At 37.0% G+C, this 17,124-nt stretch overlaps 1 protein-coding gene across 4 annotated transcripts; it reads right to left on the bottom strand.

Moving 5' to 3' along the window:
- Window positions 1–1,002: 1,002 nt before the first annotated feature.
- Window positions 1,003–14,577, bottom strand: cnot10 (CCR4-NOT transcription complex, subunit 10). 4 transcript variants are annotated; one of them, XM_060870134.1, is made up of 19 exons: window positions 14,542–14,577; window positions 13,650–13,741; window positions 12,486–12,647; window positions 12,256–12,406; window positions 11,118–11,257; window positions 9,956–10,042; window positions 9,273–9,356; window positions 8,893–9,010; window positions 8,487–8,636; window positions 5,099–5,301; window positions 4,854–4,975; window positions 4,272–4,451; window positions 3,952–4,032; window positions 2,746–2,859; window positions 2,123–2,253; window positions 1,974–2,009; window positions 1,720–1,847; window positions 1,553–1,628; window positions 1,003–1,386 (listed from the first exon to the last, which is right to left on the bottom strand). In XM_060870134.1, exons 2-19 carry the CDS (start codon window positions 13,725–13,727, stop codon window positions 1,220–1,222), a joined length of 2,208 nt encoding a protein of 735 aa, XP_060726117.1. In that variant the 5' UTR covers window positions 13,728–13,741; window positions 14,542–14,577; the 3' UTR covers window positions 1,003–1,219. The 4 variants fall into 4 exon arrangements, with proteins under 4 accessions (XP_060726117.1, XP_060726113.1, XP_060726116.1 ...); XM_060870130.1 differs by lacking the exon at window positions 14,542–14,577 and adding an exon at window positions 14,357–14,535; XM_060870133.1 differs by lacking the exon at window positions 14,542–14,577 and adding an exon at window positions 14,357–14,535 and having other exon boundaries at window positions 1,720–1,844.
- Between the last annotated feature and the right edge of the window lie 2,547 nt (window positions 14,578–17,124).

The following is a 17,124-nucleotide window of genomic DNA, read 5'->3' as shown; positions in this document are numbered from 1 at the left end:
CTTGTGGACGTCTGAAACATCTCGCTTTAATTTGTAAATTAATTCCTGTGTTTTTATCCTAACTGGGTCTAAATAAGCCAATCAGATTCCCAAGCAATCAGTTTAAGATTTACTATAGACTTACATTGAAATTGGATAAATGATATCATAGTAAATGGGGCTCGCATACACTGGTTATAATTAGATTGTAGTGGAGAATGGACAGTTTTCCAAATGCTGAATATCAGTTTCCCCACTTGGGGTTTCAGCTTGACTCACCTGACTTTCTCAGCCATTCATGAACGAAATTAAAGCGCTAAACAATTACTTTGGACACTTGGCCGACTTTTCTAAGAGATACTGGAGACATTTCAGTGGATTCAGATCTACAACTCCACACATCCAATTGTGCTAGAGTACAGAGGAACACCACGAAGTACAAGATGAATGAACCAAACTAAACAGCTCTTTTCACCAATATGGTAAGGTCCTAAACAGAATCATGTTTTAAACAGTCCCATAGTTTATACTTACATTACAGCACTTAACAGATTTGCCCTTTTATTGTCTAGTTCTTTAAATTTGTAACTGTTTTCAGAAACATTGTACATTTTTAGTTCCTAAATGATTTATCCTATTAAAAGATAGCAAATGTTAATTTAATTATATTAAAATACCCAACATTCTGGATGTTCAATTGTTCTTGTGAATTTGGCAAAATAGCACAAAACGCCCACATATAACAGTGCAGCAGTAACAATACTTTAAGTAGAAACCAGGCTGAAACTGTCCCTAGGTATGAATGTGTGTTTGAAGGCCACCATGATGAGCATAGGGAAAACACTGACACTGAGGTTTGCATCAATAACACAACATATTGAACAGGTTGTTACAAAGGTGTCCTAATGACTACTATAGTAGAAACATCTTTACAGGGACCACTTACTAAAACCGTATTAGAACATTAAAAACACTGAAACCACATGCTAGTAGTTAGATGTTTTAAAAACAACACACCACATATTAATGTAAATAAAATTTATTTAAGATGTCATAGACCCCAGATGATGTGAATATACATTTGTAAGAGATGAGCCACTCAGGAAGCTTCCTTGAACCTTTTCCTCTACATCCTGTCCTCCTCACAGCTAATTCCTTCATCCATCCAGACTGATGCAGGCCGATAGGCTCATAAATAAGTGTTAAAACTGTGGTTATGATATTGTAGAGTGTGTGCGTATCATTTGCGTTGTACTTGTGTGAAGGACGAGGGCATTTGTATAGGCTGGATGGGCTGCACAGGCTGTAATGGCTGAGGCTTCTGGCGCAGGTCCGGAGAGGACGAGGGCTTCACTGATGGGAGTAACTGATTCCTTTTGATGATCTGGAGAGCCAGCTGTGTGTTACCTGCAATCACATAAATCATTTATTGAACTGTTGACATGCACTACTGATCGCAAAACTCGATTATAAAAATTCAGAAAAGGGGGACATTTTTCCTGTAGTTTAACACTGTTTTCCTATACAGCGTGGTTATTTTGAGTAACATTAAATCAAACATAGCTGAACGTACCATTCTGTAGTTCTAGGTAGACTGCCAGTAAAATGGCTTCTGGTGGAATCTCTTTTGCACTGACCATAGAGGCTGCCTACAGAGACAAATATAAGGCAGAAACCTTTGAATTAGAGGAACAGGACCTAGTCCACTAAGTAGATTGATTGTATGGGGATGTTCATTACCTGATGAAGGCACTTGCGTGCTTTGTCATATTCACTCCTCAGACAATAAGCACTGCCCAGATTAAACAGCATCATGGCCCTGGCAGAGCTCAGACTACTGGGGTAACACTGAGGAGTTTGTTTCCCTGCTACACAAACAAATACATAAGCATTCAGGCCACTTCTGAATAAGCAAACCACAGATACACAACTATTTGCTGTAGTGTCAAGAGAGTGATTTTAATAGGAAGCTAATAACAGTTAATAATACTCACAGGATTCAACAGGCTCTAAATCTCCTTTATCTGACCCTGCAAATTCAAAACATACTAAAAAAAGTCCACATAGTAGAAACCACATAGAAAAAAATTCTTAAACTGTGCTTGTCTTGTGTGTATGTTGATGTGAATATGAATGTGTTTACCCTGGTCTTGTTCACTGGGCGACACACCTAGTGAAACGTCAGTAACATTCTCTGGGTTGAGGTGAGTTATGGCATCAGAGATTCGATCCAGAGAGATCAGAGCTTCAGCAGCATATAAATGACCCAAGAACCTGAGGACATCAACACCAGTTACTGACTGTGAAAAGGAGCATATAATTCACTACAAGGAAATTAACAAGCTGAGAATGTATGATTGTTTTCAGATATTAGAAAATAATATAAATAATTTATAGAAAAAAGTTTACACACACAAAAAAAAAAGGACAATTGTTTGGACAATTTCCAAGACCATTTATAGTGTGTCATAGTAGCAACATTAGCAACATGCAAAATTCACTGAAATTCACAAAATTCACTAAAATCAGTCTTTTATACAATACGGCAGTACTACAAAACTATATAATTTCCAAAGCCGCACAGTATTGCTCTGTATTGTTGCTTTGGACTATTAACTGAGATATTAGCCGTTTCAGACCTTTATATAAGTAAAATCTAAAAAAATCCTTGCAATATTTATTCAATCTTTCACAAGCCATTAAAGTGACAATTATTAACCCATCATTTAAAGTGTATGAAGTACAATGAAGTATGAAGCAAATTACTTGAGGGATCCTGACAACTTGGGCTGATGTAAGAGTTTATCTGCATGATTAAGTGCAATCAAGTTGTCCCCAAGGGCCAAAGCCACATAAGCACTACAGGCTAAAATGCAGCACCTGTGAGAAAGACAGAATCAAACAAACGAGATTCAAATACACATTTAATCTTAAAGATGCACATTTCATGCACAACTGCAAAAAAAAAAAAAAACATTTCAAAAGATAACACTGTAATGTAATTCAAATGGCCATGCTGTAACCAAACCCTTAAACAAGGGTAAATGTATTTATTCCAGGAATAAATCAGGCATGAGTGGGGCCTAATTTACAGCCAATGAAAGAGCAGAGGTATGTGCCAGACATCTGTGACTCATGGATAGTCATAGATACCAGACATAGTCAAGTCACCCGCTCATAAACACCAAATACTTTACAGTTTGTATACAGTCTAATGTTTAGCTACAGCATGTAAACTCTTTAAAATGGTAAAGACACTGTAAACAGGTGTATTTATTTTCGATAAAAGAAAAGAGACTTCATTAAGTTAAAAAGGACTTGTTTTGTTAGAAGCTTTTGCCTGGGCACAAAATGACTTGCACATGTTCCTCTGTGTGTACAGGATGCTTAGAGCAGGGGCTCTATATAAACTCAATCAATGCAAATGACCAGACAAAGTGACTAATACCCAGAAGAACTCAATAATATATCAAATATCTCTGATTACTTATGGGTTGTGATTTCTACCACTGTGATTAAAAAAGTACTAGCATTTCCTAAGCCTAATCATTAGGGGAGGTATTTTCAATTAAACTCTTCATAACCCTCCATCCTTGTTCTGTTTCCTGTTAGTGCCAGATCTACTACAAGCCGATCATTAAAGGGGTTAAGGGGGGGGGGAAGTGGGGAGAAAATGGAGCTGCAGGCTTCACAGCAGTTGGCTAGAACACAAAAGGCTTGCCAGATTCCGGGAAGCGAAACCTGAGTAGGTGGCTTGTGTGCTCATAAACATGTCACTGTACCAGAGTGTCAATCCCAGGTCACCCCTCAACCTGCCCACTCTTTCCTCCCTGCAGCCCTGTGTCTGGACCAACAGATAATGAAAATAAATGAAAAAATGCCCCAGGTAGACAGGAAAAGGTGGAGAGAGGGAATAAGAGCAGAAGCGGGGTGCACAGTGGACACTTTTTGGAGGTCTGCCTTTGATCTCACCTGAGGTTCTCAACTTCCTGTTTTCTAAGAGGTGATGAGGGGGCAGCAGGAATGAACTTGTCCCCCTCTTGGCTCTTCCCACTGTAAATCAAATCACAGGTTGGAAAGGTTACTGAAACATCCCACTCAGATGTTCAAAAATAAGTAAAGCAGCAAGTTCAAGTGGGTTTTTCTTAAGGATGAATCCAGACAGGAGGTCACTTATTGTGCTTCTCTTACTGTCCTCAACATATGTGTAGGTACAGGGAGTGAATGACTATTATAACATTGCTGTTCAAGTGCCTGTAAATGTGTGGATATTTACACTGGACTACACATACCTGCAGGCATCGCTGTTCTCACTGCCGCTCTCTGTGCTTCCTGATTGGCTGGAGTTTTTAGAGCTATTCTCTGGTTTGCCCTCATGTTGCTGGTGCTCAGGCAGCAGGAGCAATGCATTTCTCAAACAGATTGCAGCAAACTCCATACTTGCTACAGGGATTGCTGCTGACTGACCCTCACTGCACACACAAACACACACTTTTTCACAAAATTAAAAAGGTAAAAGGTTAACAGTGCCACTTGCTGGACAAAATAAAATGGCTCACAGAGCCACAGGGCAAAAAGTGCTTTCAAAATAGCCAACTTAAACTTAATGTTTTGCAAAACTTAACTTTAGGTTACACTGAACAAGTGCATTTGTTTTTTCATTATTTTTCCATTTTGAAACGACTTGATAGTAAAGCACACTTCTGCTTATTAAGAGTGAAATTAAATTGTAATATTTATGTACACGTAAAAAAATAAAAAGGAGAGAACACAAGTAGACCATCACACACAACTTGCCTTTAAACCAGAAACAGATTAGAACGTGATGGTGTTGAATTATATATTAATAAAATAAATACAGTAGGACAGCACACCTGTAGGTTGTGTTCTGTGTAGAATGTGATGCCAGGACAATCTTGCGATGATAACCCTGTCCTACAATGGACTGAACTATTCCCTTCTTACTGGGCAGACCTTTAGTTTCCTGCTCTGAACTCTGAAGAGAGGAGGAAAAAAACCCAGATTTTTTAAAATCCATGAGAAAAAAAAAGTTGTTAGCCCAAAGTCCAGAAACTGGTTACATAATTAACATGTTAACCTATAAGTTAACCTGTCTCACCCCTTTGTTGGCAGCGATGCAGCACTCAGCAAGCCGCAGCCAGAGACGAGGGTTCGAATGGTATACTTGCACTGCTTCCATTAAACATTCAAAGGCGGCCAGTGGCCGGCCGAGGTGCAGAAGCTGAATGCCGCAATTATAAAGCAGCTCGTAGCGCTTATTTGCCAGCAGAGCACACATGGGAATACCTGTGAACTTCTTAGCTGCAGGAAAGGAAAACAGATTTGATGCTTAATTGCATGTCTGTCAAAACATTATTCAAGCCTTATATAGTTAGAAAAAAATCCTGAGTAAAATTATCTTGAGTGGACATAGGAAAGTTACAGCTAGAGCATGCATAAATGTGAAAAGGTGCAGTTTTGGGAATCCAGTGTTGTAATGGAGAACTTTAATCCACATTTAAACAGAGCAGATTTCAGATGAAGTACCTGGGATACAACAGTAACAAATCAAACTAAATTAAGGCTGAACAGTGTTTATTTCTGCTTGTCAAGGCAACCCATTATTAAGGGCTGTTTTTGGTTTTCACATCTATTTTAGATCATACAGACTTATAGACTTGGCCTGCTCCAAAATTTGCACTATTAGGCCATCCTTAAAAATATTTTGGTTTGCAGTAACAGTAAAAAAAAAAAAAAAAAAAAAAGGGTCGGTAGGTAGGTCTATATCTTTTTTTCAAGTTTCAATGTAAAAAAAAAAGTACAATTTTGGTGATGGTGATTACGTAGGTATGACTTTAAACTAGGGCTGGGCGATAAAACGATAGCGATATGTATCGCGATAGACACGTGATCGATAGCGATATAAAATGTGCTCGATAAGACGTTCGATATTTTTTATTCTTCGTCGGAAGAAAACAGGTTACGAAGCAAGTTTGGTTGCATTAATAAAGGCACTCACTCTCTGGTAACCTAGCAACTTGGGGAGTAACACTAACAGGCAATCATGTAACAGTATCATGTTTGCGTGCGCCATATCGTTGTCTCGTGCTGGATTCCTCTTCAGTAACCGGCGACTGATGAGCAGAAAATGAGCCGCAGCGAGCGAGGAAATTGTAAATAAAAGAGGAAAAGTCAGCTCGCCAGTACGGCAGTTTTTTTTGGATATAACTAGGGCTGAAACGATTCCTCGAGTAACTGGATTACAAAAATTGTTCGAGGCAAATTCCTCTGCCTCGAAGCCTCTTTTAATTCATTTTAAACCTCACGTCACGTTCTTGTGCAATTATTTTGTGTGTGTATGTGCGCGCGCGTGTGACAACGTGCTTACGTAAAAGCGGAAGGAGACGCGAGGAGTTAGCGGTCTTTTGATTTGAGGGCGTGTGCGGGCTACAAAATGTAAGGGCGCGATAATGTCAAAGAGTAGAAAAAATCTGGAGAAAACGACAAAAAAGTCCAAGTTTTGGGACACTAACAGAGCGTCTGTTTTCAGCAGCAGTAAACATTTCTTCAAAGCGCAGGGCAAGCCTCAGTTCTGAGCATGTTGATGTTTACCTTTTTTCGTTGCAATCACATGCTCCTTTAAAGACTTTTAAAGCACACACACGTTGAGAGAGAGAGACTTTTACATTCCGATTAATATATATACACAATATATACTTAAAGCACTCGATGTGAAACCATGCATGGCCTCTAGGTCCAAGTTCCTGTTCATGTTTTTTGCCTCTTAAATACCACAAAGCATTCCAAATTAGACAGTAAAGGTTTGTTATGCCTGAGCTGAAGATTTAGAATCTTAGTTCTGAAAGTTAAGTTGCATGACTTAAAGGCAGTATTTTTGTATTATTATTACTATTTATTTTAATGTATGCCTTAGTTTTGATACTTTTATAATTTATTTTTTTGTTTTTGCATCTCAGAAAAGGGTTAATTTAAAACCCAGAATGTTTGGCACTTAAATGTACTTAATTCTTCTCAGTCAACTTTGTCATTGTTCACAGTACAAGTACAGACAGAGAAACAATGGGTAATATCTAAATGTTTATTTTTTATAGAAAATATTGTATGCATACTATTCATTAAAAAAATAAAAGTTAATTTTTCTAAAAAAGGAAACCAATTAGTTATTCATTTTAAGAGACCCGTCTTATTTTCTCTTGCATATTTAATATTGCTCTTTAATTAAGCAAAAATACATTTTATCAGATTACTCAATTAATCAATGAAATTTTTGGTAGAATACGCGATTACTAAAATATTCGATAGCTACAGCCCTAATTATAAGTCTACGAAAATATACTTGAATAGTTCAACTTGAGTAAGAATAACTTGTTACTTTTTCATATTCCTGCAGGTTTTATATTTCAAACAATGTTACTGTACTGTATCAGGTTTGTTTTTTATATTACAGATATACCTCAGTCTACCTCAGTTTTATTTATGTTTACAAAACACTGCACATATTTTAAAACACTTTATTCACCAGAAGGTGAACAGCTAGTGAACTTCCTAGCACTAAACTTGCAGTAAATTCTTAGGTTTCTCTATGTTTATATTTAACACTTTGCACTATTTTATTACACTTTATTAAGCATTTCTTACATTTTCTTTCATTTTGCACCTTAAATGTTAAGAGATAATTGTTAAGTGTTCATTGTGACTTTAGACTTATGTTTACATTATAATTATTTGAGTTTTCCTGGTTGTTGACATTTCTGTCTTAATAACTGAAGGGATTATGATAAGAGGAAGGTTTAGCCTAAAATAAAAATGTTTAAATGTAATATATTTTTCTCCTGGTCCTTATTTTAAATGGGCCATAAAAAGTTTAATAATTATCGATATTGATCGATATGAAACACTGATATCGTGATACAGTTTTCAGCCATATCGCCCAGCACTACTTTAAACAAAGTAGCATATCATGACGTCACTGACGTCTTAACGCAAATTTATAACCGGCAAGTCGGTTGGACTTAAAGCAAAAAAAATTTTTGAAAAATTGAGTCGGCCCTAAATTGACAGGGCCGGTCGGGTTACGGCAAACAAGAATATTTTTAAGGATGGCCTTAAGCAAAGACATTTCTAATGAATAAACATCTCTATATGGTCAATAGTATGTGAGCATGACTAGACCACCATATAACCACTATGCATATGCACATTTGATTTTAACACCTGTACAACATGAGCTTTACCCCAATCTTTTGTCCACAGTCAGAAACACACAACTGTCTATAATGTTTTTCAATTATGTAATATTATGATACCTGTTCCAGGATTACAGCGCATTTAGGTACAGAGCAACATCCATGAAGACACAGTGTCAAAACTAGTGGAAGAGTTTGAGTGGCCTGCACAGAACCCTGACCTCAACCTCACTGAACACCTTTAGGATTAAGTGGATGGCATTAGCCATGTTCCAAAATGTAGCGTATTCTGATGCTCACCCTGGTCGTTCTTGCCATCTCCTAGCTGCGCACATGTATGGTCGTTCTCTTGCAGGGCTTTCTTAAAGTAGAAGACTCCCAGGTTGTGCTTCCCCATAGCAAAGTGAATACAGCCCAGATTATTCCAGAACATGCAGCGCACACATTCACCTACACAAAGAGGGAAATGTTTGATCAGAAATCCAGCTAACTTGACAGAAAAATCTCTTTAGCTTAACTGATGAAGTAAAGGAAATGTTAAAATGGAAAGTACTTTGTTACTTGAAGAAATGTTAATTAAGAAATGTTAATTGAAAAGTATTTTCAATATTTGAAAATATTGTTTTGAAGTAAATAACTGGTTAGCTAATAGACATTACTGAGAAGATAAACACTAAGCACTGTGTAGATCTTCTGAATTATGTACCTGTTTTGAGGGGTCCAGGATGTTCAGCAATGTTAGAGCTATTGAGGAGTTTCACTGCTTTACGGTAATTTCCCCTCAGATACTCAAAATTGCTCTTCAGAAAGAGAGATGTGGCAGACTGTGTGTGAGAGAGAGAGAGAGACAGAGACAGAGAGAGAGAGACAGAGAGAGAGAGGCAGTCAGCTCCCAAGGGTAAAATATGCATCTTTTTTTGTTTGTCTTTCTATTCTCTTATATTGAACAAAATATTCAACAAGATGTTTTTATACTTTAGACAATAAAAATGCATTCCTCCATGCATATTGTAAACTAAACCAGCTGACAGATACATACTTTATGTGCAACACCATGCCTGATACTGGCACTGAGTAATAACTCACATTTCCAGCTGTGTTCATAACAGACTTGATCTCTCTTTTACAAGCCTTCAGGGATTTCATCTGAATGTAAGCCCGCACTTTATACTGCAAAACACATATGGGGAAAATTAGGAAAAGACACAGAAAATGAAGGTCTGTAATTCAACTTAAAATGCTGACAGGTAAGTTACTTTTAAGCACACAGACAGAGGATTCTGAATAAGATCCACAAGCATATAGTAAAACTAGTTTAAACTAGTGTAGTTTTGGCAATTTCATTTTTAAACCCAATTTTCTCTCATATCCATCCCAGCACCTTTACCTGAATCCCACAGGAACCAGAAAAGTAGAGTTTTCAATAAGAACCTATGGCCCTGGAGGTACTGGAGTGATTTTCTATAGAGAAGTGGTTTTAAAAAATTTTTTGGTATTCTCTAATCTTATCCAGCATTACAGGAGAAAACTCAATGCTGTTATGTTGGCAAAAAGAAGGCTGTACAAAGTACTACAGACCAACAGTAATGCTTTACAGTAAAACAGAAGTGCCAATATTTATACAAGTAAGTGTATCTTTGTACTTGGAAGTACAAAGATTTTTCAATAACCTTTTTAAACCTTTACCAAGGGTGTACATAATTGTAGAGATGACGGTACAGAGCTTGAGTACAAAATAGTTTAATCTTTAGAATTGGTGAACACACTACCTGGTGCATGCGGGACTTGGCTGCCTCAATCATGGCTGCAAGTTCAGCTTTCTGAGCAGCAGATTCTCTGGCTGTGTTACTCAGATCCTGATCCAAATAAAACAAAACCATAAGCAAACGGAAGCGAATTAAGCCACCAGTACTACACATAGGCCATGTACACACTGCAGGTAAAAGTGGCCCAAATCCGATTTTTTTGGGGTCAAGTGACCAGGTCAGACTTCTTCAGGAGTAGTGTGAACACACAACTTCCATATGTGGTCCTGAATCAGACCCAAATCTGATCTTTCCCATGTGGCCGCAGTGTGAACAGCCAAGGCGGATTTGATGCGACTTTTACGTCAATCTACATCGACATTCGTCACAATTATGCGCCGGCAAAAACTTTTTTTTTTTTTTTTTGCGCCGGCGAAAACGTGACACAAACGTGACTGGTAACGTGTGTGTTAAGAGTGTTATATAAAATGGTTACGTGAACCAGCTCATAATGTTTGCATTGAATACATCACATTATAGCATTACATGATATGTTTGCTTGCACCAGATGATACAATACTTCCTCCATACCCTCGCCAACTTTTTAGCGCAACGGCGTGATGCGTGTGACGTCATTGTTATTGTTCGTTTGCGCATGCGGGTCAGTTCGAAACAGCAAACAGTTCACACTGGTATCTGATATAGGCCACATTTTAAAAGGTAATGTGAACAGCCAAACAAAAAAAATCAGATCTGAGCAAAATATCCGAATTGAGCATTAAGACTTGCAGTGTGAACGCGGCCATATAGTATTTTAATCATCCTGTTTTAGCTTTTAACAATTATACATAGTACAATTCTGCAAAACACAGTAAATGCGTAAGTTACTATCTGGAACTTTGCCAGACTAAAAACCAACAACTTGCAGTTATCACAACTCAAGACTGCAGCTTTAGATTTGTTTCATCATTTAAAAACTTTTTGGAAAACATGTTTTCCAAATACCCAAGTGAAACAATAAAAGCTTTGCCTGTACATCATTGTAACACCCAAGTACACCGTTACCAAATCTAGAGGCTACACAGTCATGCAACAGACTTAGAGGAACACCAAAGAACAAAGAGAAAATAAGGACAAATAAGCAAAAATGCTTAAAAAAAATGGCTATTGAAATATTGTTTCTTACCTCTCCTTTGCCATTTTTATTGTTGCCTTGTACAGAGTGTTTCTCAAGTACTGCAAGGAGCTGTAGTGCTTTCTCTGGCTGGAAGGTGAGCAAGTAAAGATCCACCAACAGGAAGCACACCGCCTGAGCAAACTTCTCTTCTAGTACAAAAGAACACCCATCAAGCCATGCCACTTGACTTCACAGCACCAGTGCACAGCAAAGTGGAAGCACTCAGAATTTCAAATGCCTACTAAATCATTTAAAATCTGTAAGACATAAACTACTATACACTACTGAAACCACCAAAAATAAAAAACAGGACAGTTTTAGAGGTCAGGTAGCAGTGAAAGGTTTACTAGTAGGCTATAAGGAAGAAACCCAGAAAATCAGTGGGGATTTGAAAGTTCTGTTTATCTTGTCATAGCAAACAACTACTAGGAAATTGTTGTACTTGTATTAATACATGATTTGTTGCAGAACGTCTGCACATGTAAACATCAATTACTGAACTCATAAATGCTGATATGAAAAAAACTGGGTTTCACCTTCATACTTTTTCTGAGTTTATTTAGTTTTCCTGAATGCAGCACACAAAGCCTGTAGTATATAGTGCACATCAAACACACATTTAACGTCAAGAGAATTTCCACACTGTACTGCTTTTTTCCCTCATTTATTTATTTTTCATTTAATCTTTGTTTAGTTCAGGCTTTTCGACTGGTCATGAAATCACAACCTATATTACATTAATTCTATGTTATACAACTAAGCAGTTGAGGGTTAAGGGCCTTGTTCAAGGGTCCAGCAGTGTCAGCGGCGGTCTGAACCAAACTGACACTTCTGAACAATGATAAATGTGTCAAGGCATTCATTAGCCAGTGATGCAGATGGTGATTATCTGCAGTAACTGAAGCAGCTAAAAATACTAAAAAAAAATATATGCATCTGCAGTTTGCTTTTTCTCAGATCCAAACTTTGACTGACATTCACCACCATATTAAGGAAAAGTGTGATGAGATCAGGGAACTCTTGAAACTGCAAGGCCCCTAGATCCTCCCTATATTTAGAGGAGTTTAAAAAACCGCAATATGCAGGGGAATGTGTTTATTTTATTATGATAAATCTGTCAACCTTTCTATAATACTGCAAATCATACCAAAAGGTTCCAGAAACTGGTAGAGCTTCTCTCCAATGGCTATTGCTTCGGAATACTGCCGCATGTGGTAGTGAATGACAGCTTGATTGTAATAGAGAATGCTGTTTTCAACGCCATCTAAACCATCAATATCCTCCACAGCCGAATGCACCTGCAAACCAAAAATGCATTAATAACACTTGCCATTTAGCTAGATGAGGAACAGATCACAGCTTATCACAGAATCTCACCTGATTTTTTATCATTATTAAAGTTTGCTTCAAGGTGCTTGATGTTGTCTGACCACTTTTGTAAAACTCAGCAACAGCTTTGTTCATAGCAATCTTGTAGTCTTCTTTGTTCAGCTCTTGGAGGCTTTCCAGCTGCTTTAGGGCATCGTCATACTTGCCAGACTAAAGAGAAATCAGATGTTTTTAGGTAGACAGGCAAGACGACTATTTAAAACAACATGGATTGTCCAGTGTTGTACACAGTTAACAGCACATACAACAAAAAGAGCATATGAAATTTGCTTTATAGCAAATAAATACATAGATAAAAAGAAGAAGAAGAAAAAAAAGACTCAGAGACAAAGCACTAAAGGAATAAAAATGATACAACCACACAGATGAATAAAATGATCATTTGGGCAAGTGTGTGTCAGTCTTGATTAAAAAAATCCGAAGAGAGTGAGCACATATGATGGGAGCAAGAGGCTGTTCCACAACATATACACAGAACTGCATGGTCACACCAGGCTTTCAGCTGAGATTGTGGAAAAGCCAATAAAAACAACAGGTCTGAACGTAAGATCTGTAAGTACAGCAAGACCGTTAGGAGCTTTTTAGTGTGGCAAGTGTTTAAGTGTGGCAAATCTTGAAAATTGACCTCAAAAAAATCACTCCAAGCTGCTACTTTTTATTACCGAATTGACTGATGGCTCAAACCAAAGGTCACAGAAAACACCAAAACTTTTTACCTGTTGTCAAACATACTGTGGCAGAGCTCCTATGTTATTTAACAGCATATTAATAGTTGTTGATGTGCCACTCTATAAGCATTTAGGTCTTATTGTCATCAGTGCACAAAATGTAAAACTTTATCGAGCACACATGACAGGGTTTTAAAGAGAAATCAAGCTGAGTAACAGGTGCAGCAAAGAGAAGAGGCATTATATTTTCACATAAGGTTTCCCAAAGACAGCATGTACAGTGAAGCAATGACTCGCCCTAATACAGATCCATAGAAGGCAATAAACAATGGAGAAATGTTGCTGATATCTGAGGTTAAGTCCTGTGACTTCAGTACCAGTTCAACACGTTCTCCAGCAGGTCAGTCAGACTCACAAGGAGTTAAATGAGGATATCATGATTAATTATCACTGCATTTATATCTGCACTAAATCAGGTACATACCGTAAAGGCTTCAAGGGCATTTGTAGCCATCTCTTTTTCCTTGTCTGAAATCCCTGAAGAAACAGTGTTGTGTTTCATGTCAGTTACTTGGTCTGTGGGAGAAAAAAAAAACATCTGCAGTGAACGAGCTGCTCTGTTGCAGTCCACACGTATTAAGTTAGTAAAACATAGTGTGCTAAAACATTAAGTCAGACGATTTGACCACAGTTTTAAGAAACGTGAAAACGTGATGTGGGCGTGTCGCTCAGACACAGGCTGCTCTGCTAAACAAGCAAGAAATCATACATCCTTCAGCCATACAATCTGGCTAACCATGTGTCTGGTCCAGTTTTATGCATTTTTCAAATAGAATATAAAACAGCGAATGAACGGTTTAAATCAGTGTCCCACACAACAGGACTAACGGATCCGTTGACGGTTAACAGTTTGAGCTAACGGCCGTTAGCTTACAGCCCGCTGCTGTTGCTGGACATGTTAGCTAGGATGCTAATTGTAGTTTCTATCCTAGCGTTCATGTTCAACATACACGACCCGAGAACCGAGTACAGTTTATACACGGCGAAAATAACAACACCATCATCACAGAGTCCACTTTATAACCAGCACCTTCAGACAACCGATATTAAGTAGCAGACAGAACGCTTAGCCTTTGGTCTACTTAGCTAATAGCTAACGGCTAATTAGCTAATGATAAAAACACAGCTTACCAGAGTTAGTTTCGGCCATTTCTCAAAAGTTAACGGCGTTTGAAATGTTTATATATTGCAGCAACTAGTTACAACTCAGTGACGAGTTACGTTCACGAATATATAACTAAACCACAAAGGAATCGCTGAACTGATTTCGCTATTAACAGATTTCGCTGTACGCAGGACTTCGCCATTAAAATTACCCAGAGTCTCCCGGTAACGAGCAACCCTCTTCTGTGAGCGCCTCATGTCGGTGTGGAGAGGATACAGCTTTCTTTAAAACTCAACTCAACAACAACCACTAGATGCCGACAGCTGCTAGTAAACGGCTCTACAAACACCACCACAGTAAATGCTCTCCAACCTGAGGATCACACAGAGCAAAGACAGATCAGAATGAGAATCAGAATCAGAAAGATCTATTTGTTTTAGTGACAGAAGCTCCACAGTGTAACAGGATGACATTGACAAGACACAAACACATATATAATATAGACAGTTTGTATGTACAGTGGAAAAAAAATGTGCAATTGAAATATAAATAAGTAATTATGTGCTTTAAGTATATATTATGTAAGAATAGTGTTGCGTGATTCGTGTATGTCAAGTGTTTATCAGATGTGCTGGATTCGAGTTTCCCCTGGATTTGAGCTGAGTTTCCAGCTGGGTGCTGGATTTGAGTTTCCCCAGTCGCACTAGCTGCTGCCTATCTGTCAGAAAGCTGGTGAAATCGACGCAGAATCAACGATTTATATCATGAACACCAAACAACATTTGAAATAGGCTTATTGTATGAATTTGCATAAAATAATGACATATATTTTCAGTCTTTCTATGGATCTTTTGAAATTTGAATTTGCATAAAAGTATTAAATAATGATATGTTTTTTATATAATTATATGCTGTATATATTTTCAGTCTTTCTATGGATCTTTTGAAATAGGCTTATTATTTGAATTTGCATTTAAATAATTATATATATTTTCAATCTTTTTATGGATCTTTTTCTTAAGGTTTGTTTCTGCTTACCATGGTATGATCATAAAGAATGATTATTTGAGTTACAGACTTCCTGAAGGTAGAGACCAGACTCTAAAGACTGCTGTGTATAAAACACAAGATCAGGAGTTTCTAAAAAAAAAAAAAAAACTCAAACAAGCCTGCTTGGCATCAACAGCCATATCATGGGAGAACACTGAGATCATTAAAAAAAAATAATTATGTGAAGCTCTTGACTTGTGTCTTGGTTTTTATTGAATTGTGCTGCTAACTGCTTAAATGGGAAAGTATGTTTAGGTATACTTGCTATGATCTGAGTTTGAATCATACACATTCAACTAGTTAAAAAGGCAAACACAGTAATACGACTGATAACAGTGGGCTGTAATTTCCTCACTAGCACCAAATTATTAATGTATGCATCATATCATCGCATTGCATTCATGTTTCTGTGACAGCCTACATCTCTATGCTTTGACACTTGGGAACTTTATGTCCCATTTTGCCTAATCAGAGCTTTAAGCTAGTGTAAGAAGATAATGCTAATCAGTCTGATCAGGCAAATTGCAAACAGGATATGTTTATATGTGCAGGTTTTCAAATACTTAAATATTCTAAAAAGGCCAGAGGATATTCTTATGCAGACTAATTCATCAAATGACAAATTTGTTTACTTTTGTTTACAGATTAATAGATTTTAGACCAACTATTATGACTTGAAAGACATTTGAGACATTGACATATTTGAAAAACTGCTACAAATATGGATACTGTTAAGGAATAATCTTGTAACTATTTGTCTTTAAATAGATCTTCAATTATTATGCAAACCACACAACTGTGATCCTATACGTTAAAGCTGTTACTAAATCATTAGACTTCTTTCTGTGATCGAAGGCTTAAACATTCCTGGAAAAAGATGTAATGTTTGCCATAGAATTTCAGTCATAAAGCATTACCAATGCTCTATTCATGTGGGTAAAAAAAAAACTGTGCTCAAGGCTTTCTAAGATTACCTTCAGATCAAATTCATGTTTGTTTGATTTTTATTTTTGGTAAAATACTGTAATTGTACTATTCAAAGGCTGGACTGATAAGTAATATGTTAATTAATGTTTACCAATTGTAAAAATTTAACAAAAAATCAAGTAAAGGTTTATTTCCGAATCATTTTAATTAATTATTAAACAAAATAAGCTGATACATTTTTGTAAACAAAGTCATCATCTCTGCAGTCTTCAGTTAAGTGGATTTATTTGTTTTATTGTATTTTTTTTCTGTCAAAATAGAAGCATAATTCAAGATCACTTTAGTTTAATAGCATGACAGACAGGAGCATGTTCAGTGACAGATAGAGCTGTGAAATACACATTGTGGTACAGATACATGGTATATGTAACCCTATATATAACCCTAACCCTAACCCATATATATATATATATATGTGTGTGTATATATATATATATATGTATGTATATATATATTTCACTAGTTTAAATTATTTTAATGTCAGCAGAAAGCAGAAATTTTGAATGTTTAATGATTTCAAATGTAATATTTGTTTAAATTCTGTATTTGTCATAACCAAAAGTGAGACTTGAACAGGCTCTTCCTGATGGCTCTCTCCATCTTCCTGATGGCCCTCCTGCAAACCTGCAACACCTCCCAGTGTTAATTTGCCACTGTGACTTACAGTAAATGAGTGTAATTGATCCAGCTTCCAAATGTCATAATAACTAACTGAAGAGAAACTGAAATTGAGAAGAAGAGAGCTGATTGACTGCCT

The sequence above is a fragment of the Tachysurus vachellii genome, chromosome 5 (assembly GCF_030014155.1).
Source record: "Tachysurus vachellii isolate PV-2020 chromosome 5, HZAU_Pvac_v1, whole genome shotgun sequence".
NCBI classification, from domain to species: Eukaryota; Metazoa; Chordata; class Actinopteri; order Siluriformes; family Bagridae; genus Tachysurus; species Tachysurus vachellii.
Note: the sequence above shows the minus strand (reverse complement) of the source record. Positions and strands in the feature narration are given on the sequence as shown.

Bases quoted from the DNA above. Each gene is read 5' to 3' on its own strand.
- cnot10 (XM_060870130.1), bottom strand. The intron at 11,258-12,255 runs GTATGATTTGCA...CTTTTGTACTAG, and splicing joins CCAGTTTCTGGAACCTTTTG to AAGAGAAGTTTGCTCAGGCG. The intron at 1,387-1,552 runs GTACGTTCAGCT...ATGTGATTGCAG, and splicing joins CTACCTAGAACTACAGAATG to GTAACACACAGCTGGCTCTC.